Consider the following 15747-nt stretch of genomic DNA (forward strand, 5'->3'; position numbering starts at 1 on the left):
AAGGGTAACCAGATTAGATTCAGGCTGTGGTGGATAGGTTAATAGAAATGAGTGCAAACCAACCAAAAGTTTTCTTCTGGCATAAGTAAATGGAGGCAGAAAAATCTACTGGAATTCCCTTCTTAGTTTTTATTCTACTAAACTTCTCAGGAAGCAGATGATTTATGAGATGTAAATTTTCATTCATGTTGAACACGCATTTGCTTTCTCCATGTTCAGACTGTGAGTTGTAGTAAAAGGAAAGAGGGAGCAGATTCTCCTAGACAAAATTAGCCCTGCTTACTCAGACCTAGTCTTCAGCTACCAGACCTTTAGGCTGGTGCTGCATTGCCCAGCTACTCTCACCATAAGGCTGAGCAGGGATTTGACTTTCCCTATTTGCAGTAGCTAAATTTATTTCAGATACAGGGCAGCAATAAATTCCCAGAAGTCTGGAGCTAGAAATCAAAGTATTTCTTAGCTTAAATGTCCTGCAACAGTTGTAAAACCATCCCAGTTTATGGCCCATCCTTTGCTCATGGGTGCACTTTATATGTCTGTACCATTTTACCACTCTCATCTTTGATAGGAGTTTGAAAGCAACATCTGCATATAAGGTCTTATTGGACTTCCAGAGGCAGCATGATGGCAATTGAAAAGGCACGTCTCTAGGAGAAGAGCCTGCGGAAGATCTTTTGTGTAAAAGCGACTAGAAATTTTCTGTTAAGTGTTAAAGAGCTTGAAGTCCTTTGCAACTCTGCAGCAGTGTTTTAAGTTCTAGTGAAGCTCTGTCTTGAAATATCTGCTGGGAAAAAAGTTACTATTTCACATCATAAGTCCTGATTTTGAGGCTGTTTTTGCAGAAAAAATGGTTATATTTCATAAGGAAAAAATATATTTTTTCCATTAAAATTTGTAATTCTACTGATACTTTTTTACAAATGTGGCTGTATCGCCACAACAGTGGGACCAGAATATTAAAAAAAAAAAAACAGGAAGAATGGGTAAATTTTCTACCTAGAAATGCTTAATTGCTTGAAAAGGAAAAAAACTCTCGTTTTTCAAGTATAATTTCCAGCTGAGGGTCTAAGTTCACCAAGAGAATTGAGAACTTGCCTCCAGTACTTTGGTATCATAGAATTCAATTTATTTACTTGGCCCAGAGGTGCCTGAATTTCAGTCAGGTACAAAACGGCCTGCATTCTGCAACCACTGAGTTCATTAAGGCCTGACTCCTGCTTAAGACTTAAAAAGATTTTCAGAAAAAGAGAGCCATTCCTTTCTTCCTAGCGAAGCTTTATCTTGTAGCCACCGAATTGGCTGTCATGCAATGAACAGGTGACTTTCTTTTTTAAAACCAGATAGGATAGGTATTCTACTAGTTCACCCAGATGATGGTATTCTATCTGCAGTGAAATGAAGGCATGGATCCAACTGTTTGGGGGGTTAACTGGAGATACTTTGCATATTGAAACTGCAGAAGAGCATTACCACAGTCTACAAGGCAGTGGACACTGATTGCCCCCACCTCCTGCAAACACCAGGAGGAGGGGAGGATGCTCATCTCGTTTGGGATCCGGTCCCGTGTGTGTACCCAACATACAGGATTAACAGCAGATCATTTAACACATGGCTGTTCTTGGCACAGTTCAATTTCCAAAGCAATTTCTCAGAGTGCTGGAGGTGAAGGATGGCACCACCTTTGCTGATTGTCCCTTGCTGAGCCATAAATCGGTACTGATTGTGAAAGAAGAAGGTCTCCAGTAATAGCCTGGCAAGGTGGCAGCAGCCATAAATATGTAGGAAAGAAAGGGGCCATCTCCTAACAAGCTGGTTACCTCCAGAGGAAAGTTGCAGCACTTTTTATTAGATGTCTTTAGATAATTAAAAAGAAGTTATATTATCCTGCTGATTATTTGTCTCTATGAGCTTAGTTCACATGGAAATAATCAGCAGTGCCACCTGATATTCCCTCATACAATCACTATTTTATCTTCAATTTTGAATAGAGGATATTGGTTCTTGGAGGCCCTGTCTTTACAGTAATAACTGTAAAACACAGATGACTGTATTTAAAAAGATCCATGGGAAAGCTTCAATATACAACTCAACTGCAGCCTGCAGGCTTGGAAAAACAAATAAAAAATCTAAGCTTTATTATTAATATTTTTAAATCTTGCATGTTTTGAAAGGTTGGCATGCCAGCATAATCTCCCAGGCCAGAAATTATCAAGTTTAACTGCTAGGATGTAAAAGTACTTTATGCACTGTGTTTTGCGAGAAGATCGTTTCGTATGTTGGCCAAGACTCTTCTAGGTTTATTGTAACAGGTTGATCTAACCTTGACATGATTCATTATCCGTGACAGAGGAAAGCCTCGGACCAGAAGCACAGAGGTTGCAAAATTGACAAAAATTCCTGATCAGTCATCTGCCCCCTAAAAATGACTCCTACAAGGAACGACAATCCAGCCGTTTGTCCCCATGGATGTGATGTGTGGAAGGCGGTGAGGTCTCCTCCTGCCCAGGGCCTCCCTCAGACGCCTGTCTGCATCATGACCTCCTCATCGGCACCTGTGGGAGGCTGGCATGGGGTGGGGGCTACACCCCCTGTAACCCTGGGAGGTCTATTGGGGGGACAGACCCAGCCTGAGCCCCAGGAGATCTGTCCCTCTGCCCTGGGGTGAGGGGATGGAGTGTGGCCCTGGGCCCTCAGAGCCTGGTTGCCTGGCAACAGCGAGGCCTGACCCAGCCGCCGTGCTGAGCTCTGACCTGGCTACCATGTTGAGGCCTGGTCTGTCCACCACGGCGCTCTCGTCCTCTGCGGTGGCGCCGGCTGCCCTCAGCCGCCTGCAGAGCCTGGGTAGGTGTGCGCAGGGCTGGGGGACTGCTGAGGTGCCTCCTGCCCTGGCACTGGGAGGGAGGGCTGGTCTCCCTAGGGACAACGTCTCTCCAGCCCCGGACAGGCAGAAGCAGGGAAAGACCCAAACCTTGTATTGTACATATATTTTCTACTGTGAGCACGTGTGGAGCCAGGCTTAACCCATACTTAAATGGGTATTATTTGTGCCTTACCATTTTTTGCCGTTTTAAATATCTGCCTAAGAAAATATGGCTAACGTTATCCCCATGGCTGCAGTGGCCATGGACTGTCTTTTCCTGTTTACCTGCAGCCTGGTTTACTGGGGTAATAAAATAACATAAAATGCAAAGGGAAGAGTCACAGCAAGTGTTTGGTGGGGAAGGGCCATGTGTAGGCCATGTGTTTCTAAACGAGATGGCTGCCATGGTTATTAATGCATTTCCTCCTTGTCTTTTTGGTTTTACTGTGACATATGGGGCCATCTGGTTCCTCTGTGGGACTCCCAAGACTTTTTGGCAAGCACATATGTGAAGATGTCTGGGGTTTTTCCTCTTCAAGGCCTTCTACTACATCTTATTTCTGGAAACCTTGCTTAAAAAAGCATTTTCATGGATAGCTGCAGTCTCTACCTGTAACACAAACCTCCTCACTATCACCAGTGCTGACATTGTAGGGCAGCACTGAGAAAAATCCTCCTTCAACTACAAGTCTGGTGGCACATTAAGAAAGCGAATGCACTTTGCATGGTGGTTCAGGCACTGCGGCAGGTGGTGCGAGACAGATGCTTGTGGTCTTCTCAGCCTCTGAAGTGAGCATGTGGCATGGTATCTGAAGGAAGAAGGAAATTTTAAATATGCTCAGAGCACAAATTCATTCCTTTCAGGTCTTGAGAGGTTAGAAGCCCTTGAATTGTATTGAATGTTAATTTTTTTCCTGGGCCAGATCAGACAAGAACCTGCTTATGGAGCTGTTGGGCCTTCTGGGAAGATAAATGTGACCTACAGAATCACATTTATCACAGTGTCTCTTGTAAGAAATACAACCTGCTTTCAGGGTAGCTGGATGGATTAGAGAGATGCAAAACTGTAACAATTCAGCAATCAGCCATTTGGTGTAAAGGCATTTGTGAAGGAGATGAAGCAATGACTAGAAACAGAATAAATTTGCTTTAGAAGGAAAGATTAATCATCATGCAAGATGTAATGAAGTTAGCCAGAGAAAAAGCACCAAATAAACTAAGTACCAGGAGATACATTTCAAATGAGTTTTATCTGGCTCCAAAATACTCCACTTTGAGAGGTAGTGGCAGACGTGTATTAAGGCTGAGCAGTCTCAAGGGATAGATCCCATGCTGGGGGACACTGCCTCTGGTTATCATTTAAAATTTTCCAGTTTCAGAACTTTAAAACCTTTTCATCGCTGTCAAATCTGTTTAACTGTAATGGAAGGTTATTCTTGTCTAACAGAACTGGTTTCTTATAAATAGTGAGGATTGGGCACAGCTTGTGGTTATAAATGTGTATCACAAAATATTCACTTCTGCAGGCCTCAGCTATCAGACTAAGGACTGCATGGAACTAGGGCCTGAGCTTCCCTGTCGCTTTTGAGATTGGTTGCAGGGCATTATCTCAATAGCTTAGTTTCAAAGGCTGTACAATTATAATGTCCCTCAAAGAGCTTATAACCTAGAGGTCAGAAAAAGGCATACACAAATGTGACAAACGGCTTGGGGTGACATAAGCTATAGTATGAGATCTAAGATGATATGGAAACACTTCACCAGTCTATGTCCATGGTCCCAGTACTCTGCCCTCCTGGCCACTGCTAGGCCGCAGTTCATCCCGTGCCCCAAGAAGCCAGGGGGGTTGAGGAGGGATTTCAGGTGGGACAAAGCAGGGAATACAGTTTTTTAGACTGTGGTATGCAAGTAATGCTCTGCTGTGCAGCGAGGGTCAACTGATGCTGTTCTGAAGCCAGAAGTTTGTGCCTGTGGCACTGAATGAGTGAGACCAGGAGGGATGGAAAATGGATAGCTGACTTTTTTTGCATATCAACTTGATTTTTATGCCACTTTTAAAAGGCTTAAAGGTTTGGTTAGGATAAGTTGCTCCTGGCCTTTTTTCCCACCAACTCCAGATAAAGATCCTAGTCAAATGAGACAGCTGCTCGTCTTCAAACAAGTGAGTAGGTCAAATCAAAACCAGAGCTCTCATGTCAGCCGGCTCATTGCCTTGTCTTCACTAAAAATTAACTTATGCTTGGAGTAAGAATTTGGGGGTTTTTTGCACCCCTATAAGGATTTAATCTCTGTTACAAAATCAGGGTATAGAAAAAAATTCATGCCACTGTAACAGGTACAATAATATTTTGGATTAATTCAAATCCTTGCAATTATTATTCCAGCTCAAGCTAAATTAAATTTAACAATACAGAGAGTAGCTTCTGGAGTAATGTAAATCTCATTTCAGGCTTTGATGAATCTGGATTAGTATTTTTGGTTGGAAAGAGATATAATGAAGCCCTGACTGTTTGGAAAAATGCTAAAGATTAGCTACACCCTGCTTAAAGGGAAATTATTTTGATCCACAGCTTTTACTTCAGTTTAATACCCTCTGCAAACTTCTCTGAATGACTCTTTTAAAAGAGATTATTTCTGCAGAATTTAAATTTGAACCATTTTGTGACTGAAAATTTTACCTGGTCCTGTGGACTTCATATGCCATTTGTGCACCTGCCTTTTCTGTGCACCAGGAGGAGGAGGAGTGTGAAAGACACTGACCTACTTTAGAACAGGGAAAAAACAGATTTAGCAAATAATTTTAAAATAAATCCTTCTCTTCCAGAATAATTCTTGCAGAGCAACAGAGCAATATTTGAAGCTTAAAAATGATAGATTTTAATTTCACTGTATTTTTCATTTAGAAAAACACTTGAAAAATGAAGACTTGGCATTCAGTGGGGAAATTGTGCAGCATCTTGAAGATACTATTGCTGCTATTAAAAAATTGGTAAGAAAAATCTAATATTTAACTTCAAATATACAGGTAAGTGTTGGTTGGTAACCATGAAATTAATCTTTTACAGTTATACTATTAGAAGTCTTCTCTTGTGTGACTTATGCTCTACCTTAAGAGAGAGAGAGGCAGTTTGGAGTGAATTTGATGGGTGCTTGCATGCACTTCGCTGCCTGCAGAAGTTTGGCTGTAACAGAACAAAACAACTTGACTAGTATAGATCACACAGCTGATCCAAACCTCAGCCCACCTGCTGGTATTTTGATGGAGCAACAGTAAATGCCATTTACACTAGAGGTTAGTGGAATTTGAGGCATGCCCAGATTTCTGTCAAAATAAAAAGGGGAAGGCTCTTATGCTCAGCAGAGTATATTGGGACTTAGAGTTGAAGTTAATTCTAGTGTGTCTTCATAGGTTGCTTTTGGATAAGAGATGTAAGCTCTGAACCTACAGTGACTTAACAGGAGCATCACAAAAGTCACCTGAAGGCAGAGGTCTATTTGTGTAGAGCTCTTTACATTGTAAGGGTCTTAATGCTATTGGTGCAAGAGAGAAAAATAATGCTTCTCTTAGGGTTTCTGTGAGGATATGCCCACTAATGTTAGTGTATTCTGCAGATGGTACAGAGTTAGCAGGTAGGTGATTTGCCCTATGACTAGATGCAAAGGGATTTTTGTTTTTAACAATTTGTCTTTCCTTGAAACACTGCATTTTATGTGATAATAAGAGAACTTACAGCAATTATGAGTTGAGGGTGGCTGTTTATAGGTAGCTTAAGACTTTTGAAGCCATTAAAGCCAGAATGGCTTCAAATAGAGGGTATGTTAAAAGTATCTCCATAATGTATTTGTCTAGGTAGGTGTAAATCTTGTAAAACTTTCCTTTCTTCTTCAGTAGGCCTCTTTATCATCTCTTTCAGGACAGCTCTGCATTAGTCTATCAATCAGATGAGTGTTTTATGTAAAGTGCTGAAATCATAAAGCTGTTTTCTTTTTCACTGCTTCAGCTAATTGAGGATGTAACTCATATGAAATTAAAACCTTTTACACATTTATTTTATAGCTCTAAATATTTCATCTTCCCAAGGAAATGAAAGTAATTTATATGTGTGCATACAGAATTTGCTCTGTAGACAGTAAAATTCAACAGTATCTTTTCTTCCCACAGCACCTTAGCAGTTACAATCACCAGCTATCAAAACTAAAGGAGAAAGATAGGATTGGTTTTATGCATAAGTTGTGATGCCAAAGTCAACATCCATTTAAGAACTGATTTCTTTTCCCCAGACATCTGGGGCTTCATCAACCCACCTACAATTCTGAGTCATACAATTTTGGGGATTCAGTTGTTTGAGGGCTTCTCCCACAATCAATTCAGTCTGTTTTCTCTGGCTCCACCATCACTCTAACAGTGACCCTTCTCATTACCATTAACCATGAACCAGAAGGTGACTTTCTAGTTTGTCTCAAGGCCAACTAAAGTTCCCCCTTCTTCAGTGCAGCTTCAGGCCACAGGGAAATGAGGCTCTTCTGTTGCTTAAATAACACCTTTCATGCACAATGGCAGAAGCTGACAGCTAAGACCTTCTGTGCCAGCACAGCTTTTGTAGCAAAGATGTAGGTAACAGCTTCCTGAAGATTGTTAACAGTCAGAAGCCAAGAGATCCTGGAGATACATAGGTTTGCTAAGCTACCTATAAGCAAGTTACTTGTTTTGAAGAGTGAAAGAAAGGAGGAAAGAGAGGAAGTATGAGCAAGGGGAATGATATACGTAGGCATGGAAAATATCCAATATCAACTAACTAAAAAAAAAAGAAATAATGATTTGTAAGGAAGAAGTGCTTTTTCATCTGTTGTATTGCTTGGTTCTCACTTCTTGTTTTTTTTAATTGTCAGGAAGAAATTCGAAGGCATACCCTTGAATGCCTGGAAGAAGAGACTATAAAAAACAGCAATCTTCGCTTCAGAATGCGGAATTTTCCAGGAGAGATTATTGCAGAGATGTCAGGTAATACTGACTTAACCAGCTCTGAAAAAAAACAAGAGAACTGAATTTTCTATGCCTTTAAAGAATTTGAAGTATTCTATAAAATAAATCTTACTGCTAAAGGTAAATCACTTTCAATAATAAGTTATTAATGAAAAAGGATAGGTGTTTGCTGATGCATGATACTGTGAGGGATTATTCTCTCACATAAGAATGTAAATGAGAGATATCTCCATTGAAGACCATGCACAAGCACTAGAGGAATGACTGGGGAACTGCAGCACTCAGTTCTGATCCCAACTGTGCCACAGCCTTTCTCTGACACTTGAGATGGAGCACTTGAGTGCTCTGTGCTGCAAGTTCCCTCTTTGTGAAGTAGGGATAATAATGTCACATCAGATAAGCATTACTTTTGGGTGGGGTTCATCTGACCAAATGCATATCAAATGCCTCTTTTAGATGTTCTCTTTTAGAAGAGAAAGAGATACTTCTAGGTATGATTCGTCTTACCCTAGAATAATTGTTTAAAGAAATGTTCAGAAGAATCATGAGCTGGAAGTGCCTCTTTCTCACCACTAGCTATGAATGGAGGTTAAAGCCTTAGCTCAAATGTAGATATCTAGATTAAAATAAAGTTTCAACTCTATTTCTCTTTTTTTCTCAGTATGGCTTGACTTATAAGATGACCCAGGCATATTCTGCTACCACCCTTCTCTTTGCACTGTAGTCACAAAGCAAAGTAGTCAAGGAGTTGATCTAGATGAATGTTAGGATTTCTTCTTTTTTGGAGAAACAAGGGAGTTGGAGTTGTTCATTTGGCTAACCATGGACCTGCATGATTGTTAGTTGTGGCACAGGAAGAGGGATGGCAATGTAGCAGAGTGGCCAGGGAGAGCAGGACTGCTCCTTTTGGACTACTACAGAGTTAGATCAGCTTTTAGGTTCATCATAAAACAGCAGCCAGAGCTTTTCTTTTCCGCTTTTCTTTTCCGCTTTTCTTTTCCGCTTTTCTTTTCCGCTTTTCTTTTCCGCTTTTCTTTTCCGCTTTTCTTTTCCGCTTTTCTTTTCCGCTTTTTCTTTTTTTTCCTCCCAGCTACATTATATGTTTGATTACTTTCTTATAGCAAATTTCCTCCCTTACCTTCTCTCTGCCTATAGCACATGGCTGCTATGCAGTTAGTTGGCTGTTTATACTAGCTGCTCCCATTCTGCACTGCCTAAATGTTTTGCGTGTGTGGATGTACACTAATGTGGCTGTTACCTCAGAAGCTGAAAAGATGCTGTAGTACAACACCCCTGCACAGAGGAGCTTTATCCACAGTGCTGCTTCATGCAGGCTTTTCACTTTCACACAGCAGTGGCTCTTCTGGGAGAAATGCTATTGAATTTCAAGCAAGGTGATCCTGCTCCTTGTCCCTTTCTGCCAGAGCTGGTTGTGTTGAAGATTTCTTGGGGGGCAAAGAAGTAATTTTTATCAGTTTTCTATATGTCTAAGGAATTTCTTAGACATACAGTATGACAAAGAGCAATTATTCTGTGAGAACATAGCAGGCTTCTTGTTGATAAATGCAGATGACTCAGGGAAAATGTGATAAGACTAAACTACCAAAATAGTGTGTGATTTCAGGGGTGTTGGTGTCTTGGAATCACAGATATCCCCTACCAGGTGACAGTACCTATAGTAGTGAATTAAAGATTATGGATCAATCCCTTAATGCATTGTCTCACATATACCTTTTTATAGTTAAGAGACTTCTGCATGTTTTCTATTTGTTTTTTAGCTCTTGTTACTGCTGCACGTGAGTCTAGTGCTGCTAAGATAAATCAGCTACAGTCTGCATTGAAAAGCATTGCTGATGAAATTGAATTACTGGATGAGAAGCAAACCCTTTGTGAAAGACAGAATGCTGCACTGTGGTATGTATTAATTTGAACAAGGAAAACCGTACTGGTGAGATAATTAAGGAGAACTGAAATGTTATCAAAACATGGTGAGTAGTGCTTGGCCCTCACCCCTACAACTAGCCACAAATGTTCCTAGGCAACTCTTTTCTGCAGCGGCAAGCCTAATCTTTAAGATCTTGTCTCTTGAACAGCAGAGCCTGCCTGCTGCTGCCTGCCCTCTGGAGCCCCAGTACGCTCACCTAGGGAAAACTGTCTGCAGCTGTGCTTCTCACACTGGCAGAGAGAGATTTCTCTTTCAACAATTAATGTTAAAGAACTACTACAGACAAGTTTTTAGTTAAAAGAACAACTGTGTAAGGAACTCTGAATCAGTAACTGTGCTAGAGATCCATCTTCCTCTTCAAGAGTTACCCCAAGAAGATACAGAGACTTGGGAGATTTGTTTTCTCCCTCCCAGATTTCATGTTATTGTCACCTTCTGCCATGCTGCTGGAGTTGTTCAAAAATAAATCACAGTGCAGTTTCTTAGGGGAAGCCTGCTTTCTTCATTCTTTCAGTGCTTGCAGGCAGTCATTCCATTTTTAATGAAACTTGTATAAAAGAATCACATCAGAAAAAGTAAAACTTTGAAAATGTTATAATACAAATAACGGAAAACTGTTACGGAACGCAAGGTCATAGATGGTCTCCATCACAGGTACCAGTGCATGTCATGCTTTATAGTATGTATAGTGCTATAGTAGACTGAGTTGCAAATGTATGGATAGGCAAGTATTTATTTCAACAAACATCCAAACCAAGTCTTTGATCTGAATAAATGGCAGGAAATATAACTTCTATCTTTTTTTTTTTTTTCAGCGAGGAACAAGAATACTTGCGGGCACAGTATAAAGAAAGAGTAGACTTGCTGAATGAAAGGATGGCAACTAAAGTTAACACAAATGCTCTCTTAATTGAGACTTCTGAGAAAACGAGAGATACAGAAAGAGAAATAATCAGGGCAAAGGTAGCATTAGCAGAATTGGAAGAAAAAATAGCTGAAAAAATGAGTAAACTTGAGAAAGAGAAAGAAGAATGTGATAATAAGGTAAAGGTTTTGAAATGTACTTCACAGTTTTACAGTGCCAAAACCAAAATGACCATAGAAATTATTCCAGATGTTGTATTTATTATATGGAGTTAACATTAGGTCTCCACAGCAGCCAAAGAGAACAGCACCTCTCTTGGCATTGGGTGCACACATGCAGTTTTCACTACTGTATACATGTGTTTATGTGTGTGGGGTGTTGATAAATTAACTCTACCGTGGCTGAAACCAGGACAGGTGTGTACATATATACACACACAAACATGCATACATCACAATTGTATGGTATATGAAATAGGTTTTCTAGCAGCACATCTCAGAATGTCACGTCTGTATTGATGTTTCTTACTGAGTGTGGGACAAAAAAAATAATATACTGAGAATTCAACCCCTCCAGGTAAACTACTTAAAATAAAGGTACCTATCTCTTCTAGCAAGCTCCGAGATAAGGTTTTACTGTTTTATATATTATGCCCTACTTTCAGTTGTGTATAGTTGATATCCTTTCTGAACAATAACATAAAACCAGATGATCAGATTAAAAGAAAACTTTCTAGTAGAAAATATGGTATGATCAAGTTCCTACACTGGAATAAAATCACAGGAAATCTTGACAGATCAGGTCCTAATGTGCATGCTAATTAATTATTGTTTTTTTTCTTATAGAATTTGGTCATTTGGTATTTAGCTGTGGCTTTTGCAGAGAATTATTTTCTTCCATTGTAAATTTTGTGCTTATTTAATTTTGGAAGGGTTCAGGGGTTTTAATATACATTTTAAAATAATGCAAAGTATATTGCTCAATTAATTGTATTATTTTTAATGTAGAAAAGAGAAATGAAAAAAATCCTTGATGCTCAAGAGGCAAAAACTTCCAAGAAAAAGCATGAATTTGAAAACTTGAATATAAAATTTTTGGACCTACAGCATTTGATAAGTGTGAATTCAACGGTAAGTTAGATTACAAAATTGCTTTGGATCATTAGTGCTGAGATCAAAACTCAATTTCATAATTGGTCAAAGTGAGGGGAATTTATAGAGAAATGCAGTTCCTACCTTTTAAGAAGAAACATAAGCTTGCATGATATCTGATTGAGTGACATTGTTAACTGTTAGTTACTTGGTTATAATGTTACTTTCAAAAATAGATGGTCCGTATACGCTGTCTTTACCACTTTGTCTAACAGTTGGCTACTCTGTGCTGGTCCATCTATTTGTCAGGACATTCTTATAGGGAACATTAAACAAAGTCAGTGAGAAGATGACTTGGATCCCAGTGCAGCACATACCTCTGGTGGAGCTAGTTGGAGGACTAGCTGAAAAAGAGAAATGATAATCAACAGATATATGGGGAAGAAATAGAAAGAAATTTAGAAAACAAGACTCTGTTGAGATATTATGAAAGAATTTGTACTGGAAAAGCATCGTAGAAACTAAAATAAGCAAGGAGACTGTTATGCCCAGCTGCCTGGGAATGCATTCAACAGCCTAAGTAACTCCACACAAGTGGACTTGACAATTTTAAGGAGGCTCAAGATCTGGAAAGTCAAAGCTAATAGGGCTAAAAGACAACCAGGTTCTCTCTGTCTTCCACCTGTTTAATAGTGGCTTCCAGTTCAACCCTGCCTACTCTAGAACTACTTTTCCCTTTTTTCAGGGATGACTTGCCAGAGAAAGGTAAGGAAAGATCAGTGTCTTCATCTTTCCTTTTATGAGTTCTTGCAGAGTTAACTCAAACTACGTGTAGTTTAACATCTGCTGAGTTACCTCAGCACTACTGGAAGCAACCATTCTGCAAAACTATTTGTGTAATGGGTTGAGCCAAACCGAGACGAAAAATGTAATTTTCTGCCCTAGTTTTGCCAAGTTGCCTTGCCAGTAAAAGTCCTTTCTGTCTGAATGAGTATCATGTTAGCACAAATTACAGAATTGTACCTGAGTTAACTCTGCAGTAAGGTTCCCTTAAATGACAGATTTCATTCAGGTTAATATTTTAAGTTTCTTTTCATTATCAACCTGCATTGATTTTTTTTTTTTTAACTCCTTCAGTGATTAAATACAATAAATACAGCCTTAGCCGCTGTTTCCTCAGTATTCTTTCTTTGCAGGCTGTAGTAATTTTGACTGTGAAATGTCAGAGTGGCTAGAAAACAGTAGTGTCTCATGCAGATATTATGAAATCTCAAAAAACCCCTCAACCAATACCCAAAACCCAATGACAGTAAAGGGATTCATTATCTGCTGTTTTGGAAACTTCATATATTTTGATATAGTCTGTTATATTTTTTTTTTTGTAGGCTATATTTAATGAGGAAATTCTCGTAGCAAAACTGAAAGAAAAAAGCAAGCAACTGGAAAAAACCCTGGAATTTAAAAAGACAGACATGCTGGCACTCTCAGAAAAGAAGTAAGAATTATTAGACCATTTAATTCGATCTTTTTGCTAAACCTGCATCAATGTTTTCTGAAGGATTTTTTCCCCAATATTTAAAAAGAACCAGCCAAATTCTGTAAAGTATGTAAACTATTTAATGGCAATCTTTCTACTGGCTTCAGTGGGCATAGAGTAAAGACTTGGAGGACAGCTATCAGGGAACTATTCACAAATGGTGCACTTTGGACTAGAGTTATACTGTTATTCTAAAAATTACATATGGTAGGAAACTCAGTCATTACTCCCTGCACATGCTATCATCTTCCTATCAGCTGGAATACTTATATTTGCTATGGCACAGAGACTTCTGTATGTTATCTGGGGTGCAAAGCATCACAAATGATATGAATAAGCAAAATAATCTGAATGTCTTTCTATGGGCTTGTCTATGTTACGCTCACGGAGCTCAATGTGGAGATCGTCAATTTAGCATTATCCAGGCTAGCTCCATAGCTGCTTCTCTTGTGACTCTGTCGTAGGCCTTCTGAAGGGTTATATGACTGAAGTGGTGGGGGAAAAATTTTTAGACTCTTCCTGGTGATTCAAGCTTCTTGTTTGAACCCATTTCCCTCCACAAGCTGAGCTAAGAATCCCTACAAAGAAGAAAATATGAATTATTGGAAACTTGGGTAAAATTATTGCTCTGAACTCTACTATTTTTCTTGATGGCAGAACTAATTCATTAATGTCTTCATGAAATGAATGTTGCCATTAATTAATAATGTAATTACTGTAAAAAATGAACTGCAGCCAGCCGTGGCCCTTGATCCTGTAGGCAGTTATAAATTGCTTATCTTTACTCTCCTGACTATTAACTTCACGAGAAATATTTGTGCTAGGGAAGTTGACCGTGCTGATGTTTTGAGGATCCAAATAGTTATGATCTGGTGATGACCAGAGAGCTGTGGCTATGGTGAATTTCATAGCCTGAGTGTAACAGAAGCATTGTCTTTCTGTTCTTTTTGTGCTGTATTTTTGTAACTGCTCAGTGTTGTGAAGGTCTTTATTTTAAAGTGTTTGTCCTTCATAACTCATTCTACTATTTGATGTAACAGACGAGTTAGGCAGTTGAGTTAAAGTATCCAGTCAATGTATTTTTTCCTTCACAGTGTTTGGCACTTGCTCTCAAAGCCTCATCAATATGCATTTCTGGTTCTGTATTTGTTTGCTGTAAGACTGCTAGGATGCTGGAGTTTTCTACTCCTCTTTTTTCTTTTTGATATCCTCTTCTCCTCTGTATTAGATTTCTTTCTTCAAACAGTTTTCTAGGTAGGCTCAGGCTTCTTGCATGACTCCTGTTTTGTATAGAAGGTAGAAAAAGGAAGCGAATATCCCTTGTTCTGACTGTATCCTGTAAAGCATACAAATGTGCAATGTTGATCCAAAGCAAGAAAGATAAATCTATGCTCAAACTTTCCCATTTTAACCTGTAGACCTGTTGCTGGTAGGACTTACCTACCTGAAAGCCTGTCTTCTTTCTCCTTGTATACTTTTCCCATCAGTTTGTCTACAGAAAATATTGCCTTTCCCCACAAGTCTTCCTTGGCTTTTATTTTAAGATTATTGCAGTAGAAAGCTGCTAGTTTTTTATGTCCTTACCTTTGCAGGTTTTATTCTCATCGGATATATTAGAGAGAAGTAACAAATAAGGATATCTGAATGGAACAGAGCTCAAATGTGTGCATCTACATGGCTTATGTTCACATGAAGGGCCTGAGAATAAAAATGCATAATTTTTAATAGTTTTAAGAATTATTTTATTTGTTAATACCCTTTAAATATGTCTGTATTGGCTTTGTTTAATAGAATTCAGCTTGATGCTGAGTTACGGCTTTTACAATCAAAAATTACCCAAGAAAAGGAGGATTTCAGTAAGGAACTTGAAAAGGTAAGAGAGATATTTTTCTTGTGGCTCAGTTTTTCCTAGGCCTTGTCTTGTTGAAACATTCAATGAGAACAGGCCTGCACAAAGTGTGACATGTGAGGTGCTTTAGGTCCTTTGATTTGCCTGTGCCTCTGTGCATGGTGAGTGTGAGCAGGGAAAAGGGACATAAACATTTGCAGGACATGTGGCCTCTACCTTCTATTCGACTTGGGCTTTGGAGGTCATGCTGGAGGTAGGGACAAGATCTGCTCTTCAACTGACTCCATGGGCTGATAAAGACTTAAGGGGCACTGAGAGGTGGGGTGAGCTTGAAGGTGAGTCTTGTGTGCTGGGATGCAAGGGAATAGAGGGTTATGAGATTAGGATGTTGACTTGGGAGGGTGTACATGTCCAATAAGAGAATGGGGCAGACAGATGTATGTAGGATTGTGGCGAGATTTCTTAACAAGGATGAAGTTTGGCTGCTGGTCTGGAAGGCCAAGTGTGCAGTTTTCATAGTCCTTCTTGCTGATTTGCTCCATGCTTTTTTACATTATTAACTTTTATTGCATGTGGGGAAAATTTAACTAATGGTGGCACTCTATCTGCTGAACCT

General features: G+C 39.4%; 1 protein-coding gene across 1 annotated transcript in view; it reads left to right on the forward strand.

Annotated features, from left to right (window-relative positions):
- Positions 1–2759: 2759 nt before the first annotated feature.
- The window catches only part of LOC104624771 (MAR-binding filament-like protein 1), a gene marked incomplete at its 3' end in the record, with an annotated part of 14085 nt that continues 1097 nt past the window's right edge, over positions 2760–15747 (forward strand). Inside the window, exons 1-8 of the mRNA XM_010292221.1 lie at positions 2760–2841; positions 5764–5849; positions 7751–7862; positions 9623–9758; positions 10605–10833; positions 11662–11784; positions 13131–13240; positions 15074–15155. Of these exons, the coding sequence (XP_010290523.1) occupies positions 2760–2841; positions 5764–5849; positions 7751–7862; positions 9623–9758; positions 10605–10833; positions 11662–11784; positions 13131–13240; positions 15074–15155 (960 nt within the window). The remainder of the gene's footprint in view (positions 2842–5763; positions 5850–7750; positions 7863–9622; positions 9759–10604; positions 10834–11661; positions 11785–13130; positions 13241–15073; positions 15156–15747) is intronic.

Source organism: Phaethon lepturus, unplaced genomic scaffold (genome assembly GCF_000687285.1).
Source record: "Phaethon lepturus isolate BGI_N335 unplaced genomic scaffold, ASM68728v1 scaffold14568, whole genome shotgun sequence".
Lineage (NCBI taxonomy): Eukaryota > Metazoa > Chordata > Aves > Phaethontiformes > Phaethontidae > Phaethon > Phaethon lepturus.